Source organism: Harpia harpyja, chromosome 16 (assembly GCF_026419915.1).
Source record: "Harpia harpyja isolate bHarHar1 chromosome 16, bHarHar1 primary haplotype, whole genome shotgun sequence".
In the NCBI taxonomy this organism is placed as follows: Eukaryota; Metazoa; Chordata; class Aves; order Accipitriformes; family Accipitridae; genus Harpia; species Harpia harpyja.
In genome coordinates this window covers 2,912,280-2,933,305 of record NC_068955.1, presented here as the reverse complement: position 1 = coordinate 2,933,305, position 21,026 = coordinate 2,912,280, and the positions used below count along the sequence as shown (strand labels likewise).

Sequence of the window (21,026 nt, the reverse complement as noted above, 5' to 3'; positions counted from 1 at the left end):
GCCGCTCCGCCTAGCCTGCTAGCTACCCCCGCGCCCGCTCTCTCCCGCCGCTGCCATTTTTCCTATTGGTCGGCGGGCGGGAGGGGGCGGAGCCCCCCTCCCCGATAGGCCGGGGGCAGTGCGGGGGCGGAGCAAGTGGGGCGGCGGGGCCCGGGCCCCGGGGCGGGCCGGGCCGGGTTGGGTTGCGCGGGGCGGCGGTAGGGTCTGTCGCTGTGGGGAGGCAGGAAAATGGCGCTGACGCAGGGGACCAAGCGGAAAGTCTGCTATTACTACGACGGTGAGGGGCTGCGAGGCACCGACGGGGGCGGCCACGGGGGTCGCCGGGCCGGGGGGGGTGTTGCACCGGGGGGGGGGGAGGGGAGGCGGTGCTGGGGGTGGGGGAGGGGGCGGGGGGGTGAGGAGGGCAATGGGAGGCGCTGGGGGAGGTCATGGGGGCTGCACTGGGCGGGTAATGGGGGTCACTGGGGATGGGGGGGGTGAGGGGTTGGCTGGGGGAGGGTAATGGGGGGGTCATTGGAGGACGGGGGGGTGGGGGCTGCTCTGAGGGGGGGGGGCTGAGGGTAGTGGGGGGGTCACTGGGGAGCGGGGCTGGGCTGGGGGCTGCCTTGAGGGTGGTGGGAGGGGTAATGGGGGTCACTGGAGGGCTGCACTGGGGGATGGAGGGATGGAAATTGGGGGCGCTGAGGGACAGGGGAGGGCTGGGGGCTGCCCGGGGGGGGGGCAGGGAGCAGTAGGGGTGTGGGGGCAGGATGATGGGGGGTCGGGGGGAATGGGGGACACTGGAGGGCATAGGAAGGACATGGGGGAGCATGGCGGGGATATGGGGGAGCACTGGAGAGGAGAAGGGGAAGAGTGGGGGGAAAGATAGGGGAGCAGTATTGGGGGAGATGGGGGGGGGGTAGAATAGGATGGGGAGGTCTGGAGACCTAGGGACTTTGGAGGTGGGGAAAGGCTGTGAAGGGTCCAGGATAGGGAGAGGGGTATAAGGCCAAGAGAGGCTCTGGGAGCTGTGCTGAGATGCTGAAGAAGGTTTCTGGGAGGATGAGGAGCACTCTGGGATGTGCTGGGGGATGGGACGCGTTGTGGGAGATGAAGCTTCCTTGAGCCACGTTAAGAGGAAGAGGCACTCTTGAAGCTCCCATTTAGGTCAGCGGTGTTGCTGTCAAGCAAGGAACAAACCCAAAGAAGTTAGGAGCCAGACAGACTGCGTGGTTGTTTGTAGGGAGTTCCTGTGTCTAGGAGCATTGTTTAGTTCTGGCTCTGAACTTGGCTGGATTGTAGACTGGTGGGGTTTTTTTGTTGGCGTTTTTTTTCTGTTACGAGGCTGGGGAGGCACTGCTTTGGGGCTATATAATCATCCTGTTGGGGTAGGGAAGTAACGGGGTGTTAGAGCTGGCCAAATCCCAAGCTGGGTATCTTGTCGGCTTCCCCACTTCTACCCCGTAGTCTGTGAGAGAAATCACAGTCACGTCACCTCTGCACGTTCACAACTGGTTCCCCTTTGGAGGGGTGGCTTGGTGCGTCGGTGATGGGCGAGCTCATTTTAATAGAGTCTGTGATCACTCTCTGTGAAAGGCATTGTGCAATTCTCTATTTCATCGTGGTTTTTAGTCTGTGAAATCAAATAAAAACTTTTTCTCGCTACTTTTTCCTGGTAAATGGATGTGCTCAGCGTTCAAGCAGTAAAGCAGACTCTTTTAAACTGCCGTATGTGTCAGGCATATAGTGAGGGCTTTCATTTCTCTAGAGAAGTAAATCTAAGCGGTATGTTTGCAACCTGTAATGACAGTCCTGTGGGGTCTCTGACTCAGCCTGTGTCTTTGGGAGGGCAGGGCGAGGAGGAGTCTGGATTAGAGCTCTGGGTGCAGCTAAACTGAGCCCAGTTTCACCACACAACTGATCTCTGCACAACACCCGTCATATCAAAATATACAAGGGGATGGTGGAGCCCTGGCCCTAAAATGCCTAGTTTAAACTTGAAGGGTGCTTGCAGGGAGTGCCAGAATGCCATACATGTGCATACAACCTGGGTGTTGGAAAAACATGGTCTCTATGTCCAAACTTATCCCTGTCCTTGGAATATAACGTGTTCAGAAAGAAACTTGTCAGTTTGTGAACAAGCTATAATCTTTAAAGGCACGTGATGATGTCTTAAATATGAAATAACCAGTAATTTTGTTTGAAAATGCTAAGCAGTGATGCTATCCTTGTAGTCTTTATTGCACAATAACTACGTGAAGTTAGCGTTATATGCTCTTGTCTGTAGCTGCCCTCACTAATTTACTCTGTGGTGAGGTTTTAGTGCCTTCTTTCCACTGCTCTTTTACGAGTGGCTGGCAAACATCCACAGCGTGTCCTAGGGTGAAAGTGTGCTTTTATTGTTGGGAAAGGCATAATCTGCAGTTGCGGGAGGCTAGTTTGTCAGGGGCTTTTATTTTCCATGCAGGGCAGTTAGAGCAGAGCAATCTAGTGCAGTAATTCCCCGAAGGGAGGTCCCTGGGCACTGTTTCAGATGGCGTGTGGGTCTCTTCCTTGAGCCATGCATTTCAGATGGCGGGAGGGCATCCTGTGCTGGAGAAGGAACCTGAGCTGCAGGGAAGTGTCTAGGTGGGATGCAGAGGCTGGGGAAAAGGTAATTGGGTATTGTAAGGGTCCTTCATGGAAATTCTGAGGGGTGCTGAGGGTGTGTGCAAGGGTTTGAACTTGAACAGTAACTTCTCCTTTATTAGCTCCCTATGTAAGGACTTGCTTAACCCTAGCAGACAGGAAGAGGTATCTGCTAAGTTCACACATTCTTAATCTGCACTGACATCCATGAGCAGACAAGCTCGTCTGCTGCTCTGTAGGACTCGTGGTGGGATGTGTTTAGCAGAGTGAACATGAACAGGCTCTGGAAGTCAGGGTTTGCCCAGGGCATTTCACTGACAGCCTGAGGTGAAGATGATGATTTTTCAAAGCTTCATGTAGTTTTGTGCTTGTATTTTCTAGATAGGGTCTTGAGCATCTCTTACTGAATTCCCCAAAGCTTGATTTAACCTGATTTTACTGTAGGGATAGTTGCCCCAGTAAAATACCTTTGTGCAAAGAACACCCCATTTCACTGAAGTGCTATGGACAGGTAAACTCCAGCAGCAGTGTTGTTTGGGTTTGGGATTTGCACCGTTTGCATCTACTTTGACTGAAAACAGAGCTGTGTCCACAGGAGGAAAAACTACAGCTGCGTGCTGTGAGGAAGTAGCAGTTTCTCCTGAATGTTAAGATTGGTGATGAAATATTAATACTCCCAACTGAGTCACCAGCCAGACCGGATTGGATGTCCTGCTGCTTAAACTGATCGGGAGTTGTACAACTACATGAACAACTTAGTCTGGTTTCCCAAGAAAATGAGGCTTGCGCGATACTGCTGCTGCATGTGGCTGTCTGCGTGTTTCCTGCTCTTGGCAACTTTGGAGTCTGTGCGTCTCACAGCCAAATCAGGCAGGAGGCAGAAATCTGAAAGTTAAATTTCTGTAAGTGTCATGGAAATAAGTACTCTGGGAGAGGACAGTTAGCTGTGCCTACTGTGGGAGAGTGCAGGATGAGCTCAGCTTTTTCTTGGTAGGAAAAAATCCGCATGGGGAGATGACCTGTGGGATGTATTTGCAGGAACGTAACTTCGTTAACGCTGGTGCCCATAGGATATCTCGTCAGGTGCATCTGTGTGGGTATGTGATTGGTAGGGACTGGGATTCTTCTGAAGCCTTTCAAGCAATAATAAAGGGTGAAAATGACTGAGAAGCCGTAAAACTACAGCTGTGCTGGTGTTTGCTTATTGACAGAATTAGCTGCTTTGTATCTTGTTTCTGTTAGTTAAATAGTAAGAAACTGAGGCAAAGAGGCTATGTGCTCCATCTGATGAGTCATTGTCTGAGCCGGGATTAAACTTGCATGCCTCTTGGCGTGCGGGTTTCTGCTCAGAGTGCGGCTGCATTTCTTGGTGAAATGTGTGAGCTCTGTAAAGGTGAGATATCACTGTGGACCTGAACTGCCTGGAGAGGACATTGGAGAGCTGTCATTTGCTGAGTGAGGACACACAGATGTGGTGCCCAAAGCTCCTTCTGTCCAAGAAAGCTGGAGCTCCCTCCTCTTGTGCAGTGTGATGTTAGTTGCTCAGACTCTACCTGGATTGCCTTCCCCAGAACTGGCGTTAAAAAATTCCTTGTCTGGACATACCCTGATTTCCAAATATCTGTCTTACTTGAGTCGGGGATGAACTTCTCTGAATCCATGGAGATAGCTGTGTGAACAAGATGGGAGACCCTATCCCCTGTGAACAGATGCACTGCTGAAGGACAAATAAAATGACAGATGACCTGATGGCTTTTGTGGATTGGCTGTGACTCTGTTTGAAGGAATTAATAGTTTTCTCTGGTGTAACAAAATCCTTTCTGCTCCCAGGTGATGTTGGAAACTATTATTATGGCCAAGGACATCCAATGAAACCCCACAGGATCCGGATGACCCACAACCTGCTGCTGAACTATGGCCTCTACAGGAAGATGGAGATATATGTAAGTGTAGGGCTGGTCATGAAGAGAAATATACATGAAAGATCTTAGTCACGTGTCAGGTTTTAATTTTGATGCTTCAGACACAGAAGTTCTCTGTTGACGAGCCAAAGAGGAGAAAAAAACCCAAACAGTTGTGCTGATGTATTTCAGCTTTCTTCTGATTGCTTGTGGTGGGATGTTCTTTGCCTCAAATAAGTTCTGGAGACTGGAGAATTTGCTCTTCTCCCTTAACTTCAATATTTTCTTTGTCTAGATATGTAATACATTCCAGTTTCTGGTAGTGGCATTCTTGCCTTTGAGAAAAAGTTTCTCTTGTTTAATGCTGCTGTTTTGAGTTTTTTGCTGTTCCTGGGAGTAAATCTGAGATTGGAAATGGGAATTAGGGAGAGAGATATTTCAAAACAAGCCTTGCTCTTTTTTTGTCCTTGCAGCGCCCTCACAAGGCAAATGCAGAAGAAATGACCAAGTACCACAGTGATGACTACATAAAATTTCTGAGATCTATTCGTCCAGATAACATGTCTGAGTACAGCAAGCAGATGCAAAGATGTAAGCTATGCGTGTAGTGCTGTAGTTCCTGCCAATGTTAAAATTTGTGGTTCTGGGAATCCTAGGCCAACTTTAGAGGTTTGTGATAAAAAGAGTAGGAAGAACCATGGAAAATTGTCTTTCTCCTGACTTTGTTTTTGATTTTTCTGGTAAATCAAGCATTTTAAAAATGGGTCCTTCTCTCAAGCCAATATGCTGAAAGAGCTGAGGAAAAACCCTTTGACCTGGCTGTCTTTTTTTTGGTCTTGTGTTTTGGTGGAAACCTTTCTGGTTCAGAGATGACTGAACTACTCCATTTTTGAGCTGCATGTATTTTGTGTTATCGCTTATCTTTAACCAGAGGTATTGAGGTGGGAAAGGGTTGTATATTTAAAACAAACAAACAAAAAAACCCCAACTCATCAATTGTGTCCAAAATCTGCAGTAACTCTGAAGGATTTTTTCAGGGCAATGGCTGTTTGGAAGTGGGGAAGGGTTGAGATGCACGATAATACCTGTCCACTTTGTGTTAGAAAGGTTTATTTTGTGAGCTAATCTCTTGCTCTAACCTCTACAGTCTGCAGAAGGGCTCTTTAATGGTGACTTCAGTGTTACAGAAACCTTTTTTTTGGTCTCTGCAATTCTGAGTTGATGTTCTTTGGCAATGACTGCGGCAAACTAGATTTCTAGCAAGTATAGACAAATAGTGGGGAAGGCTCAAGGGTCATTTAAACAGTATTTTGGTCTTGCACACTGCAATCCTTTAGAGCAGAAAAAAGTTGTTAGGCCATGGGGTTCATTTATGTGGAGTAAGTGTAATCTCCAATTTAGAAGAAATACGGGTCTGGAGTCTGAAGTAGAGACACTTGGAAATCTGGTATGAGCTGAAGGGGACAGATGTTAAGGCACAAGCATGTAAGAGGAATGGTAAATATGGTTCATGAGTAATATACATTGAAAGACTTCCTACAGTAAATGATATGCCTTAGTACACCAAATGACATGTACCAAAGTCCATATTTACACAAACTGAACTGTTTACCCCTGAAGCAGATACAGCTCATAAACACCCACTCTGCTTTCTCTGGTAGTCAACATTTTCTGTACTGTACTTCCACAGAACTATTTTTACCTGAAGGAGGCAAAAATATGAAAATTAATCTTAAATATGCGGAGGACAGAGCTTTTCTTCAATGAGACCTGCAAAATAGTGGCCTCTGTGTAGCTAGAGAACTAGCACAGGAGGCTCAGAACAGAGGTTAGGGATATAGGAGACAAGGTCACCGCTCCCAAGTACAGTGGCAGGTCTTCATAGCCTGCCCGGTGCTTCAGCTTTTCTTTTGAGGGAAGGATAGCTGCTATGATTTCCATAAGAATGTATCCACCTTTAATGCTGGGCTCTCTCTGGTTGCACTCTCCCAGATAGGAAGCTCCTCACCCACTGCAAGGAAGAAGGAGCATCTGCCTCTCATCTTCCACCAGAGCTTTATGCCTATAGTCAAGTGATTGACCCCTATTATTAATATCCCTCCTTAGTAGTCCTAGCTGCTTTGACTCTCCTGGTGGGAAAAAGCCCAACTGGCTTCTGTTTACCCAGCAGCTCCTGCCTTTGACAGGTATAGCAGGGGGATGCCCTCAAATACTCAGAGCTGCCCACAAAGTTCTGAGGGGCAGTAAAGGTAATGAACAGTCTCTAATTTCATTCTGCTAATGTCGTGTTGCCTGCCTGAGGACTTGGGAGGACTACTCTATAACCTAAAGGGCAAGAAGTTTAATTTGTTGTAATGGGAAGCATGCAGAAATTGATGACTTAAATTCTCCTCACTTAACAGGGAAAGCTTCCCACCACCTCTTTGAGTTGATTATTCAAACTCCGCCAGTTGCCATGCCCTGCTGAAACAATTGGAAAGTGGGAACAATTGCTTCCTTCTGGGTCTCCTGATGGGTATTGTCCTTCTCGGAGATCCCTGTCCCGAACTGGGACCATTCAAACTCCCTTATCACACAGTCTTTGTGAAGACTGTGCGCTGACGAGTTTCTAATGCTGCAAGAACTGTGCTGTTTGTGCTTTTCTCATTAAGCACAGGAGTAAACATTCTACAGTTGTTGTTACAAAAATACAAATTTTTGTTTGTTTGTTAAACCAAATCTTGCAAAATCTAGATTCAATACAAGTCTTTTGTTACTGTTTTTATTTGTAATTGTGGAACAGTTTACAGTAGAAATTTATCCAGGCCGAAACTACAGTACTGCTGAGAACTTAAAAACTGACTGTCCAGTGTGAAGTAAAAGGAATGTACAAAGTGTAACAAAACAGATGTAGATGTAAACTTCTGGTCCAGTATGCGCCACTATCTACCATCTCCCCACTTTCTCCTGCAGCGCTGGCACTGTTTGCTTTCTGAACTCCTCATCAACAATACAGCAGGAAACAGACGCAAAAACCTTTCCCACTTGCTGTGGGGTTGTGTAATGGAGCTCGGTGTCAGCTCTGTAGTCAGAAACAGCAACGTTCCCCCTCAGAAGGCACAGTGCCCAGGCAGCAGGGCTGCAGCGTGGCCCATGCGGGGCAGTGAGGGGTGCTGGCCCCCATTTTGCACAGCCTGCGTGTGCTCGTGGTGACCAGCATGTGCTGCCGGAGCAGAGCAGAATACTGTCAATGTGCTACGTCAACGAGCGCCACTTGAGTTGCTGCTGAGGATGTGTATCGGTATTACACAGCTCTGATAGCATCTCCTCTCTGCCCACTCATTTTCCGACACGATTGACTGGTTTCGGGATCCCTCGTAGCGCACCCCGGTAGATGGCGTGCCGCTTTCGCCAGAGCTCCTGGGACCTGCTTTCCTGTTTTCTTACGAGTCAGGAGCATCTTCCCTACAGCAACGACCTTTTTGCCTCATCAGGCAATCCTCAGGTTGATTACCTTAACGTTTTATTATTTCTGCATGGTATTTTGTTGTTTAAAACTTTTGATCGCTTATCTGGTTAGCTTTTTAAATCAGACTGGTGGTATAAGCTTTGCCATTTATTTGTAGTTTTGTCTTACAAACTCTGTTGTATTCTTTTCAAGTTAATGTTGGGGAAGACTGCCCTGTGTTTGATGGGTTGTTTGAGTTTTGTCAGCTCTCTGCTGGAGGCTCAGTTGGTAAGCTCACAAGTTGTATGTTCTTTTCTTTTTCTCTTAAGCAGATGTGTGTAATGTAGTTCTGTCTAGGAAATAAATGGTTGTAGGTGGTGGTGGGGAAGCCCTGTGAACCTATTTCTGATTTCCTTAATAATTAGATCCAGATTTCTTCCCATGTGAGAGTTCAAGCCTTGCATATTGACAGATCCCTCTACATTTGTTAAGCATATCTTCACTAGTCTGGGTTACTTTGCTGAATATGTGAAGGACTCTGTAAGTGGTATAACAACATTGCCAGTGATAGTTAAAACAAAACCGCAGCAGCAACAGGGGTTTAATAAAAAAAATCAACGTGAGCTTTACAGAAAAAAAAGTTGTAAAAACCTTGCTCTGGGCAGGCGTAACTTGGAAAGGAAAGAAAAGAGTTACTTTATCTGTTGTTTTTAACAAGAAGCCACTGTCTCTGGACATGAGGCAAAATAGAACCTGAAAGGTTTCAGTAAGCTCCCTGAAAGCTGGAACATTTTAAATGCTTTCACTATTTTCAAATACTTTGTTGCAGAAAGACCGGTATTGCGGAACTGTGTTAGGGTACATAGGCGTTAAAGCTTTGTGGCTGCTACTCCCACAATGACATCTAGAAGTCTTTATTTCCTGTAACGTAGTTCAGCAGTACGTACAAGTACTGACTGCAGCATTTTTTGAAGTAGCTCTATGCTCTCTGGTCCCACGGCTGTTGATTCCACAGAATATATCATTTGTTTTGATCCCAGGAGACTTGCAGAATTTGCAGAAAGTTTATGAAGGGGCTGGGGGAAGAGAACTTCCTTTGCCTAAATGCATGTTCAGTGAATGACCTAAATATACGTTGGATAAAACCTTTCATTAAAATCTTTTGTTCAGGGCACTGAGAAATCTAGACTGTCTTCAACTGTGACCCCAGCTAGAATGCTGTGGACTTGTTTGTGCAGATTTCATGCTCTGAGGCAAAAGTGGGAAGCAGTGAAAAGTGTGTGCAGGCAAAACAGAGCCTGCATTTCTCTTCCCTTGTCTCTTGTTAGTTTGTTGAGACATCCAGTGTTAAACCCTTGGGCTTGTGCTTTGTAAAGTACCCAAATGCACACATAAGCAATGATGTGATTGTAAGGGACCAGTACTTTACCCCTCAGTCTCTGTCATGGGGCCTTTGCTCTTGTGCTAACATTTTGTAATTCTTCTCCCAACAGCCAGTGCTGTGAAGCTGAACAAGCAACAGACAGATATTGCTGTGAATTGGGCGGGAGGCCTTCACCACGCTAAGAAGTCAGAGGCTTCTGGCTTCTGTTATGTTAACGATATCGTCTTAGCTATCTTGGAGCTCCTAAAGTAAGGGCAGTACTATTTACCCCTTTTGTTTGTCCTTTCTGCTGCATTTCCTCTCAGTCCTTAGTGCTTTCTTCCCAGTCTTTTCTTTTTGTTGTTTTTTTTTTAGCTGTGTTTTCCCAGGAGGGCTTAATCAGCTATCTTTGTGGTACCCTCTCTCCCGAAGGGGTATGTCTAATGGTGGCACTATGCAGGAGGCAGAAGGCTTGGAGCATTGTGTGGTTGCTCTTAGGTCCTTCTCTCTACCACCCACCCTGGAAAAGGGGGCACAGCTGTAATATGTGACAGCTTTTGGCTCAAGGCAAACCTCAATGGGAGGCTAGGACATAAAAATGCAGTCTGTTGGTTGAATCTGAATAAACTGAGTTGAGTCTGCCTTCAAAGATCAGTTGCAGCAGCAAAAGCCACTTTATTTTCCTCTGTGGTTCTTTTCCGCTGCTGACCAAGGCACATGTCTGTTCTCTGCTGCACTTTTGCTTGTAGACTCTGGTGAGAGAGCTGCCCGGTAGCTGTGCAGCCTGGGGATTAGCACCAAGTTCCTTGTTCTCCTCCCATTTGCTCTGCAGGTGAAGGCAGTTTCTGCTCTGAAGAAATGCAGTATTTTGACTCCTTTCTGATCCTAGGTATCACCAGAGAGTGCTCTATATTGACATTGATATTCACCATGGAGATGGCGTGGAGGAAGCCTTTTATACCACAGACCGTGTCATGACCGTGTCCTTTCATAAGTACGGAGAATACTTCCCAGGAACAGGGGACCTACGGGTGAGAATGAAGGCTTAGCAGAAAATTACTCTGAAATTTGGTCTTTTCCATCTGTTTGCTGTTATACTAATTTAACTAAAATCACTGCTCTCCTGGGTTTTTCTGCTCTCAAAGTGGCATCCTTTTTCTGAGGGCAAAGGTGTGAGGCAGCTGGCTCGGCTCTTGGAGTGGGTGCTTTGTTCCTGTGATCCTGTGTAGTAATAAAACCAAGGCTTTGATATCAGTCTCTTAGCAGCCTTCTGGTGGGATTATGCTCAGAAAAGTGACTCTGAAGATGGCATGTTGGTCATCTCTAGCTACTTGCAAACTAAGCTTGGTCACACAAGCTTTTGGGTGAAAGTTTATGAGGGAGTACTTCTGTGTGTGTTGGTTTATCTTGTTGGCATTTCCTCCTGTGAGTCAGTTCTGCATGTTAATGAATCGTGGTGTTAACTGTGGCACTCTTTCAGGTTAGGTACAGGTGTGGTTCACTTTGCGACTTCTGACATTGCCAAAATGCTGTTCTCGGGGGTGAAAGGTTCTTTACCTCTTTTTATATGCTTTTTAGTGGAATTACATTTTTCTTATCTAAATTCTTTTGTCTTCCAATTGTGACTTGTATTTTTTCAGCCCTGCCCAGAGTTTGGTGCTGGTGATGTGAACTTGTGTGCAGCTGCAGCATTCTTCCCTGGTGCAGCCACTCTGCACCATAAAGGAAATACCTATTTTTAAGAAAACACTTGGGTATGAGAGAGATAATGGAAACGTAAAAATATATATATTATTTAAAAAAAAAAATAGATTCCTTCAGTTACTAGACTGCATGGTCAGCCCAAACTGGTATGTCGAGCTGTACATCTCTGCAGTGTACAGGTTTGGAACTAGAATTTTGGCTGCCAGTTTTACTGCTATGTAAGAAAGTGGCTTTTGCCAGTGAAATGAGAGCCTGTGCGCTCAGAGCAACATGTAGTAGTAGATTTTTCTTCTCTGAACACTGAGGGCCAAATGCACCCAATTATGCCAAATAAGCTGCTGTTAGAGTCAGCTGACTCTTGCTGCCTTCTGCCAGGACAGTATTTGTCTGTGAGAGCCTAGGCTTACATTTGGATTACACCGATGGAATCCCAGACTTCTCTTCCTAATTTGGAGCACAATTTATGTGTTGCAGTTGGTTCTCTGGTGACTTGTGGTCTCTCCTGTCTTTCACTCTAATAGGATATTGGTGCAGGCAAAGGCAAGTACTATGCTGTCAACTATCCTCTCCGGGACGGAATTGATGATGAGTCCTATGAAGCAATATTCAAGCCGGTAAGTGAAGACATCTTTGCTGAGTGATTCTTTGTGGATCATACTTTGTCACTGGGTGGCTCATGGAGCCGTTCTTTGGGGAGATTGATTCAGTCTTCGGTGAAAAGATTTTTCAGGGGCTGTATTCCTCCCTAACAATTGCAGCCTGTCGTCAGTAAGCTTCTCTTCGCAAGAGCCTCAGTGTTACCAATATAGGGGAGTCAGCAGCTGTGGGAACACTAGGGATGTCTTCATGTCACTTGCTGACATGGACATTACTGTGTTGCTGTGACACTGTCCTGTGGAGAGTGTGTAACAACGGGTTTCTTGTTTAGGTGATATCTAAAGTGATGGAGACGTTCCAGCCTAGCGCAGTTGTCTTGCAGTGTGGGTCAGATTCTCTGTCAGGGGACAGGCTGGGTTGTTTTAATCTGACCATCAAAGGTAAGAGTACCTACTGTACAGTGCCTGTGTTGAACTGGCATAACTGATATAATTAGATTTCATTGAAGAGTTTGTTCCTCTTCTGCCATGAGGCTATGACCTTTTCCCCCACTGTTTTTGCTGCAGGTCATGCCAAGTGTGTGGAGTTTGTAAAAAGTTTTAATTTGCCTATGCTGATGCTGGGAGGAGGTGGCTATACGATCCGCAACGTGGCTAGATGCTGGACCTATGAGACTGCTGTGGCTTTGGACACTGAAATTCCCAATGGTAATTCTCCCCTGGAGCCTTTGAAGCAAGACTAAGGGACAATGACACTCTAGAAACAGAGCTCAGGGAGATGATGTTGCTGTGGGAGAGGTAGCAACCCTAACATGATTCATTAGCTCTTGATTATTACTGTGGAAGAGCTTTTGGATTCCCTGATTTGCGGTAGCTGTTCTTGTTTGCATTCTAGTCCCGTAGCTCTCCCCTCCAGCAAAAGGTACCCAGCAGCCTTGCTGACTTACTGAAATGAGATGACCTTCTGAAAACTTTTGTGTGCACTGATAGTGTTTAACTGCCAAGTAAGCTTTGACTGCACTGTTGCTAATTTGTCTGCTTTCATCTGAATTTGGGCTAGGAGAGCCCTATGCCTAGGTAAATGCAGTTGTGCTTTTCCGTAGAAGTACAATGTGTTTGTGGTATTTCGTCACCCATCCAGTGGTAATTTGGTGTTTATTCCTTTTTAAATTGCCTGCAGAACTTCCATATAATGACTATTTTGAGTACTTTGGACCAGACTTTAAGCTCCACATCAGTCCCTCGAACATGACTAACCAGAATACCAATGAGTATCTTGAGAAGATCAAGTAAGTGTTTGTTCCTCTTTGCAAGACTGACACCTTCTACTGGGGGCTTCGCAGCCGTGGGCGGCATCTTGCTGACGGAGGTGTTCCTTTCCTGGCTGGCTCTAGGCAGCGTCTCTTTGAGAATCTGCGCATGCTGCCTCATGCCCCTGGTGTCCAGATGCAGCCAATTCCTGAGGATGCTGTTCAGGAAGACAGTGGAGATGAAGAGGAGGAAGATCCTGAGAAACGCATTTCAAGTATGTGCTTGTCTCTGGCGTAGTTGCATTGCCTGGCTGGGGAGCATACTGTTCAGAGCCTGTGGGTGCCAAAGCTGAACAGGATCAGTTAGCTGGAGAAACGTGCAGGCTCTAAACTGAGTTACCTTAGTAAAGAGAGGAGGATATATGATTTAGGTAAATCTCTATTCTGGAGTCCTTCAATTTGAATCTGTTCCCACCTTCCTGATTGATTTTGTAAGATAAAGCAATGATGCTAGGGATTGCAGGGCTGATAGATTTCTTTTCCCTTGGAGAAACGGCACTTTTGCCAGATGATTTCCATAATGGGAGAACCTATGCTTTAATGTGAGAATTTAAACAGTTCCTGTGATGTAGATGCTATGACAGAATACTTTCTGGGAGACTGTCAGGTTTGATGCCAGAAGTTGTCTTCCACAGTGAAAATGCTAGTTTATATCCAGATTGGCTGATGGCCTTTAGATCTGGCAGACAGATTTTCTCAGTGCGAGGTTGGTTAACCTGCTTATGCTGTCAAGTCTAGACATCACACTGTACCTAATCCAAGTTGTACATGTGATCTTGGATCTTAGGCATGAGCAGTTAGGAGTGGTGAGTTAAAAGATATGGCAGGTAGAAAGACAGTGTTTTTATTGTGGCCTAATTCTGACTTACGTAGACTCGTTAATTCATTCCGGTGTGTAGACGTACTTGGAGAAGTTAGTGCTTGGTGTCTCCTGACTTCTAAATCTGCTGAAACAACCTCTCATCTTCTTTGCACTCAGTCCGCAATTCCGATAAGAGAATATCCTGTGATGAAGAATTCTCTGACTCTGAAGATGAAGGGGAAGGAGGGCGCAAAAATGTTGCCAACTTTAAGAAAGCTAAGCGTGTGAAAACAGAAGAGGAAAAGGAGGAAGAGGAGAAGAAAGGTACGCATGAGAGCTAGGACTAGAAGCCCTCCCAGCTCTGTGGAACTTTGCCTGGCATGTACTTTTCTACTGTACTACTGTGTGTCTTTTTTTTTTTTTTTTTTTTTTTCTCTCCCCTAGATGAGAAAGAAGAGGAAAAAGCAAAAGAGGAGAAAGCAGAACCCAAAGGGTGAGCCCTGTCTCCTGGCATGGTGATTAAATGGCTGTGCCTGTACTTCCTTGTGCACCTACCCATGCCCCTGGTGGGAAGTTGCACAAGTTGAGGGGTTGAAGGAGAGAGGTGGTAGCTTGGATGGCTTTGTCATGGGCTCTTAATGGGAAGAAGTTTGCATGTGTACAACAGCGCGCCTCATAAAGTGCTGTGAGAGCCTTCAGGGAAAAGGGCTTAAAAATATGGTGCCTGCATTCAGTAACATGTTACAAGTTTTAGGTGAAGATGGGCCGTATAAGCAGCATTTTTAAGGTTGCAGCTCTGGCTTGTTGTTAAAGCTTGGGCACAGCCCAAGTTGCTTGTTTAAACCAAATTCTTCACTGCTTGCTTCCACAGGGTGAAGGAAGAGACAAAATCCACCTAAGATGGCTGCAGCTGGACAGTACCTGTCAGTGCGTAGTTGTCGTAGGTTAGCTTCTCTGGTTGCCTCCCATTCCACAGGATTTATATTTTATATATGTTTCTGTATATATTTCTATATAAATATATAAATGACTTGAGAACTGTAAATTATTCCTTGCTGCACTCCGCTGGGAGCAGATAGGGAGGATTCTGCGGAGTAGACAGACCTGCACTGCCCAGATTTGGTGACTGGGAAGTTTCACTCTTGCCTTCCACTGCCTCCTTAGTGTGTCTTTAAAAAAAAAAAATCACTTCCTTTCTTTACTCTCTCCTCTGAAATAACCACCTTTGGAAAAGAATAATTTAAGTAGAAGTAGTATCTGCATTTCAGGTTAGGTGGAAAGATGGCCATCAATTTTCTTTTTTTTTTTTTTTTTTTTTTTTTGGTGGGAGAATATGAGTTCCCAAACGAAGCCTGTGAGAGACTATTCCTTTGGTCTTCAGTTTGATTCCACCATGGCAAGTAACTGCAAGCTGGTGCCGCTTCTCAGGGTCAAATAGTGCAGTTCTTGAATAGAGTTGGCTACCTCCCTGCAGCAAACTTGTGGAAAGAGATGAAGCAGCTTAAAAGCAGTCTGAAAAGCGCTTTAGTGAATCAGCCCAAGAGCCCTGCAGGTGCAGATCTGGAAAATGCAAAATGAAAATCACCCTAATGTGGTGGTTAACATTTTTCCAAGATCTTGCAGATCCAGTTAGTGTGGCAGCATTATGCATCTCAAGTAAGAGAAGGGATGAAATTTTTATACCTTTTTTTCTATACCTATGCCCCTTTTTGGGGGGGAAGTGAGTTACTGCCCATTTGGCCGCCTGCTTTGCTTTTCCTGTTTGTTCTGCCCTCGGCTACATGTGCCGTAATGTGCTTTCTCAGTACTGATCTGTGTCCTAGGCTGAAACCACTGCAGAAATTCCCAACTCGTCTAAAGGCCAGACCGAACAGAGCCTGGCTGAAACCTCTTGTCGATGTGTGTCGCTCACTGAAAAACTCTTCTCTGAAGTGAAGTTACAAATGATTTCAAATTGAACCTTTCCTCTCTTTTGCTCTCAAGGCCAGTAAATATGGAAAACCTTTTTATCAGCTGAGCTGTTATCTTTATAAGGGAACAGCAGATGGGGCTCTGTACGTTTTTATAACTACTCCTTTTCCTACTCCCATGCATTATCTCACACCCAAAGGTCTTTTGTGAACAGAACTGGCCTTTCTTTTGCATCTCGTTTTGTACAACTGATCATTAGATGAGCTTTTGGTGAAATGCTTTGCAGAAGTTTTGCAGGCAGTTTTGACTCGCTGCTCTCCTTTCTCAGGGGGATTCCTCTGTCCATAAGAGGATCTGTACCTCCCACGGAGCGCTGCTGATGGTTTCAACTCTAATAATGCTGCTAACTTAACACAGGTTATTTTTAAAATGTTTTATTTTTTTAAATACTTCTTTTCCCTTTTCCACCGTGAGTTTTTTAGTCTCTTTGAATCCGAGTGACGTGTCACTCCTGCTCTTCAGTGTTTGTATGTGAAGCGAGAGAGATCAGTGTATCTTTGTGTCTGGGGGGGAAATATATTGTGGTTTTTTAAAGATGCTTTTATTTTGAATTTTGAGAATCTTTGTAATAAAACTGGTACATTTCTATGGTTGGTGTGAGTTTGTACTGCTTTCTGCTGAGAGGAAACACTCAGAGTGGGAGTTCATTTTGTTTTCAGAACCATTGCTGGAAAATGGTGCAGTAGCTTGGTTGTGATCACGATGTGATGTAATGTAGGTCCTAACAACAAAAAATGACAGCTGTAGTAAGGCTTTGGAAAGAAAGGTGAGGTGAGGCACGATTACTTTCCCTCCTCTTTCAGGAAGAGGGCTAGATGTGTTGGTTTAAATGCCATCCACCAGAGCATTTTATTTGAAACGTAGTACTCTGTGCTGCATGTGAAAGATTGCTTTAGTTTCTTTTGTAGATGTTTGGTTTGGTCTTTTTTTTTTTTTTCTTTTCCCCTGTGTTTTATAAAAAAGCCTTGAACTTCTCCTCATGACCCTTCTCTCCAGAAAAGGTAAGTCAAAATACTGTGGGTTTTGTTTGCTCACAACTTTTCTACTAAGGGTCACTGGGGTGGTTTTTCTGTCTCTTTTCTGAATTACAGCTGGGTTCTCATCCAGCAGCATTGCTGCTGCTAACTGGGTTTGTGGTTTGTTTGGAGTTACAGCACTTCACGCAGCTGATGCTCTGAAAGCAATGCTAATCTACAAAAGGAATAGTAAGTTAGGGGAAGAGACTATCTTTTGGATGAAAGTGGCTGGGATTCAAGTGAAAAAAATTTCTTTAATATAATTAGGAGCAGGTTCATTCTGCAACCGAGTGGTGATCACACCTGAAATGGACACAAAAGGTTCGTAAGCCAAATCTGCTGGTTTTGTAGTTAAGAAAAAGCTTTGCGTGGCACAGTTGACTTTCATTGCTGTAATAATACTCCAGGAAACTTAAGTTACCCTTTTTCACCACAGCAGACAATTAAAATCCCCTCCTCCTTGAACAAAAACAACTGTACAATTCAAGTTACCCCTGCCAGATCACGCATGCCAATGTGCAACTGCAGTCCTTCTCTCTTCCAGGGTTTCTTAAAATGGCTGCCGCGATGCTGTACGGCAGCTCCCTGGCAGATGCACTGAGCCCCGGATCTCGGCTGGGGCACAATGCAGCTGTGTCTCGCATGACAGACTGCGAGCAATCTTAGAAATAATTTGCAGACCACAGTGCCTACATTTAAAATACCATTTTTTTTTGCCCCCCCCCCCCCCCCCCCCAATGAATAGGGATGAATACCCTGCTGCATTTGGAAACGGGTCACTTGCTTTACCTTCCTGCTATTGATAGGATGTGGTGCATGAAACTAAGAGTTTTGGCAATTCCCACCTACCTCGAGGGCTACAGAAGAGCAGTGATGGTCCTTGCCCCAGGCCCTGCCTTGCCAAGGGTGGTGCCAGTTGGGCAAACAATGGTCCTTGCTTTTCTCCATCTTCTTTGCCAGCCAAAACAGCAGGGGCAGGTGATTAGCTGGGAATTAGGAGCAGGCCATTAAATGGAGGGGCTGTGCACTACTGCTGCAGCCTAAGCTGGCAGAAGGAGCTCTGATGGAGGCTGTAGCCTTCAAGCTCAGCTGCTGGAGAGGGGCAGTGCTCCTTCCTTCTGCTGCACGCCTGTCTCAGGAAAAAAAAATCACCTCTATCCCTGTGCAGATGACAGGAGAAATGAGAGAGGCAGCCATTGTGCCTTCATTTTCTCTTTGGAAGTAAATCTTTGCTCCCAGTGCATAGTTGTTGTGCTCTAGCATGTCTTTTCAGGAAAGGGGAGCCAATCCTTTTCTAAAGCCACTAAAACCAATAAATTTAAAATTAAAGAAACCAAGCTTGAAAATGGGAATTTCACCCAGTAGCCCTCCTGGGCCCCTCCTTAGGAGAAAAGACTTTTTTTTCTCCTTTCCCCCCCCACCAGGAAAAAAAATGGGTTAGATCTCTAAGAAAACAGGTACCGAGCAGCCAGCTGAACAGTGATCCTAAGGTAGCGACAAGAGGCTTGTGTGAGAAAGTCCTTTGTGGCTGTAGCTCTACATCTGCTGCAAGTCAATTAACTGCAAGCAGAGCCAGGGCTGGAGTGATTAAATGCAGCAGCTGTTGAACTAAATAAGCAACTGCTATCTTCCCTGGCCCTTGTCTGGCATCCAGGACAAGAAGGACTCAAGCTCACCCATAAAGGGGTCACCATTTATTCCTTTCAAGTGTTACAAGAAAGCCCATACAGCTTTTTTTTTTTTTTTAGAAGTTAGAAAATTGCAAATCAAGTGTTTTGGCCATTAAAAAATTATTTACAGAGAAAACAATGTTGCTTCACATTATACAGCTGGCAGGCCCCCTCCCTCCACCCCACACCCTAAAAGTTATCCCTTAGAAGCAGAATTAAACACAGCGGACTTACAAGCTTTATGGTTTTAAGCCAATAGTAAGACATTATAAAAAACTAACCAGATTAGCTTTTAAACCATTGATTTCTATAAAAAGCACAAAATACTTTAAATGAAGTCAGAACCAGGAATGTAAACTGAGAAAAAAAAGAATCCGTTGAACAGTCACTGGCTTGCTGGGCTTCGAAGGCTGCCGGGAGGAGTGGGGACAGTCAGGAGACCAGCAGAGATACCAGAGCGGGATGTGAGAGCCGGGTTCTTACAAACTGTAAATTCCAGTTATGTCCAGGAGAGTCTTCCTCCACAGTTTTAAAGGATTCAGGTAAAACTACTCCAAGTTGTGGTGACGGTGGTGGGAATCCAAACCAGCTTTCTAACAGGGAAGGGAAGAAATAACTCAGTGGGGGAGTGGGGGGGGGTGTCGGTTTTAGAAAGAGTTGTCAGTTCTAGGTGGGAAGGGAGGTGTGTGGGCAAGGCGGCGAGTCCGTGGCGTTACCAGGATGGAGAGGATGGCGTAAGAGTCTTAAGTTAGGAACGATGCCAAGCGGGCTCTACTCTTCCTTCTGCTCCGCCGCCGCCGGAGCTGTTGTAGGCTCGGTCCCCGCGGGTTTTGAGGGCTCCTCTGGTTTGGCTGTATCCCCGTGGCTTTCCCCTGCCTGCTGCTTCTCTTCCTCCTTGCTTCCCCCCGCTTCTGCATCCTCCCTCTTGGGCTCAGCTCCCTGCTGCCCGGGACGGCTCTCCCCGGGGCTGCCCTGCTCCTCCGCTGTCCCCTCCTCGGGGGGAGCCGACGGCTCCGTCCCACCGGCCGAGCAAGCGGGGTTCTCCTCTCCCTTGGCCTCCGCCTTGCCTTGGTCCTCCGTGGGAGAGGACCCAGAGGAGTCCCCAGCTTCTTTCTTGTTCTTCCTAAACGAGATCCCGCTCAGCTTGAAGGATTTCTTGAATGAGAACTTCTTCTTCTTCTTGGGGGTGTCTTTGGGGGCCGCAGCACCTTCGGGTTTAGCGTCCCCAGCTTCGGTGGGGGGAGCGGGCTCGATGGCATCCCCGCCGCCCGCCTCGCCCTTGCTCTCCTCCTTGAGGGGTTCAGCCGAGCCGTTCCCGTTCAGGGGTGCCGCCTCGCCACCCACCTTGGGCGTCATGTCCCCGTTGAGCCTCAAATGGCCGTTCTCCTACGGGGGGGGGGGGGGGGAAGGAAGGGAGGGGGGGGAGCGGAGCACCGCGTTAGGCACCACCGGGACTCAGCACCCCCTCCCCAAAGCCCCGCACCCAGCTTGGGGGGGGCACCCAGCCGGGGAAAGGGGGTGCACCGAGCATGGAGAGGGGGGGAATATACACCGGGGGGGGTGTCAGTGCGCTGCCACCGGGCGGCGCCCGCGCTCCACGCCCGGTCCCGGGGCGAGGCGGCGGACGGGTGTCCCCCCCCCCCCCCCCGCCCGGTACCGGGAGGGTGCCCGGAGCGGGAGGTGCCGCATGGTTCGGTACCCGCCGGGCAAAAGGCCCCCCCCCCCCCCGGGTCACCGTTTCCCCTTCCCCACCGAAACAGCCGCCGCGGCTGCCTTTGTCTGTCTACCCGCCCGCCCCGGCGGCGGCGGGGGGGGGGGGGCACGGCGCGGTTCCCCGCTCCCCCTCCGGTACTTACCTGCCCGTTGGCCTTGGCGGGCTCGGTAACGGCGGCGTGACCGGCCAGCGGAGCGCTGCCCTCCGCTTTGGCCGGCTTAGAGCCCTGGCTGCCCATGGATGCGGCAACGTCGGGCGGACCCCGCCGCGGCGGCTGCGCTCGGCTGGCGAGCGGCGCCGAGAGGGAGTGGGGGAGAGCCCCCCGCCGCCCCGGTAATAAGGCACGGGGGCGGGGGCGGGCCGCCGTCGAGCCCGCCCCGGGGGCGGGGGACGGGGATGGAGCCACCGCCCCGGCGGGGATGGGGCGGGTGGGGGGGGTATGGACGGTCTCCGTTCTCCCTCCCGGGCTCTGCGACCCTCCAGGTCGGGGCAGCCCCGGGTGGGGAGAGGCGGTGGGGAAGGGGAGAGGGGTGCTGCGCATCCCAGACCACTTCCCCCGGGGTGCTGCTCCTCCAAGCCCCCGCACCCTTGGGGTGCCTCTGCCCCCAGCCCCATCACCCCTGGGGTGCTGCTCATCCCAGCCCCGACACCCCCGGGGTGCCTCTGCCCCCAGCCCAATCACCCCTGGGGTGCTGCTCCTCCCAGCCTCGACACCCTGGGGTGCTGCTCCTCCCAGCCCCGACACCCTTGGGGTGCCTCTGCCCCCAGCCCCATCACCCCCGGGGTGCTGCTCCTCCCAGCCCCGGCACCCTTGGGGTGCCTCTGCCCCCAGGCCCATCACCCCTGGGGTGCTGCTCATCCCAACCCCATCACCCCTGGGGTGCCCCTGCCCCCAGCCCCATCACCCCCGGGGTGCCTCTGCCCCTAGGTCCATCACCTCTGGGG

The 21,026-nt window shown here is 48.0% G+C and overlaps 2 protein-coding genes across 2 annotated transcripts; one reads left to right on the top strand and one right to left on the bottom strand.

Annotated features, from left to right (window-relative positions):
- Positions 1-134: 134 nt before the first annotated feature.
- Positions 135-16,269, top strand: HDAC1 (histone deacetylase 1). Its single transcript, XM_052811203.1, has 14 exons — positions 135-277; positions 4,438-4,550; positions 4,982-5,099; positions 8,149-8,223; positions 9,429-9,567; positions 10,188-10,329; positions 11,524-11,616; positions 11,931-12,039; positions 12,166-12,306; positions 12,779-12,887; positions 12,993-13,123; positions 13,888-14,034; positions 14,155-14,203; positions 14,582-16,269. The coding sequence occupies exons 1-14, from the start codon at positions 229-231 to the stop codon at positions 14,607-14,609; spliced, it is 1,443 nt and encodes a 480-aa protein (XP_052667163.1). The 5' UTR covers positions 135-228; the 3' UTR covers positions 14,610-16,269.
- A 2,109-nt stretch (positions 16,270-18,378) lies between these two features.
- MARCKSL1 (MARCKS like 1) lies at positions 18,379-20,399 on the bottom strand. The gene is made up of 2 exons (XM_052811204.1): positions 20,224-20,399; positions 18,379-19,753 (listed from the first exon to the last, which is right to left on the bottom strand). Exons 1-2 carry the CDS (start codon positions 20,317-20,319, stop codon positions 19,139-19,141), a joined length of 711 nt encoding a protein of 236 aa, XP_052667164.1. The 5' UTR covers positions 20,320-20,399; the 3' UTR covers positions 18,379-19,138.
- Between the last annotated feature and the right edge of the window lie 627 nt (positions 20,400-21,026).

What these genes read in the sequence shown, in the direction of transcription:
- HDAC1 (XM_052811203.1), top strand. Translation starts at nt 229, where the DNA reads ATGGCGCTGACGCAGGGGACCAAGCGGAAAGTCTGCTATTACTACGAC. An exon ending in CAGCAAGCAGATGCAAAGAT is followed by an intron (nt 5,100 to 8,148) that starts GTAAGCTATGCG and finishes ATTCTTTTCAAG; the next exon opens with TTAATGTTGGGGAAGACTGC. An exon ending in GCTATCTTGGAGCTCCTAAA is followed by an intron (nt 9,568 to 10,187) that starts GTAAGGGCAGTA and finishes TTCTGATCCTAG; the next exon opens with GTATCACCAGAGAGTGCTCT.
- MARCKSL1 (XM_052811204.1), bottom strand. Translation starts at nt 20,319, where the DNA reads ATGGGCAGCCAGGGCTCTAAGCCGGCCAAAGCGGAGGGCAGCGCTCCG. An exon ending in CCGCCAAGGCCAACGGGCAG is followed by an intron (nt 19,754 to 20,223) that starts GTAAGTACCGGA and finishes CCCCCCCCGTAG; the next exon opens with GAGAACGGCCATTTGAGGCT.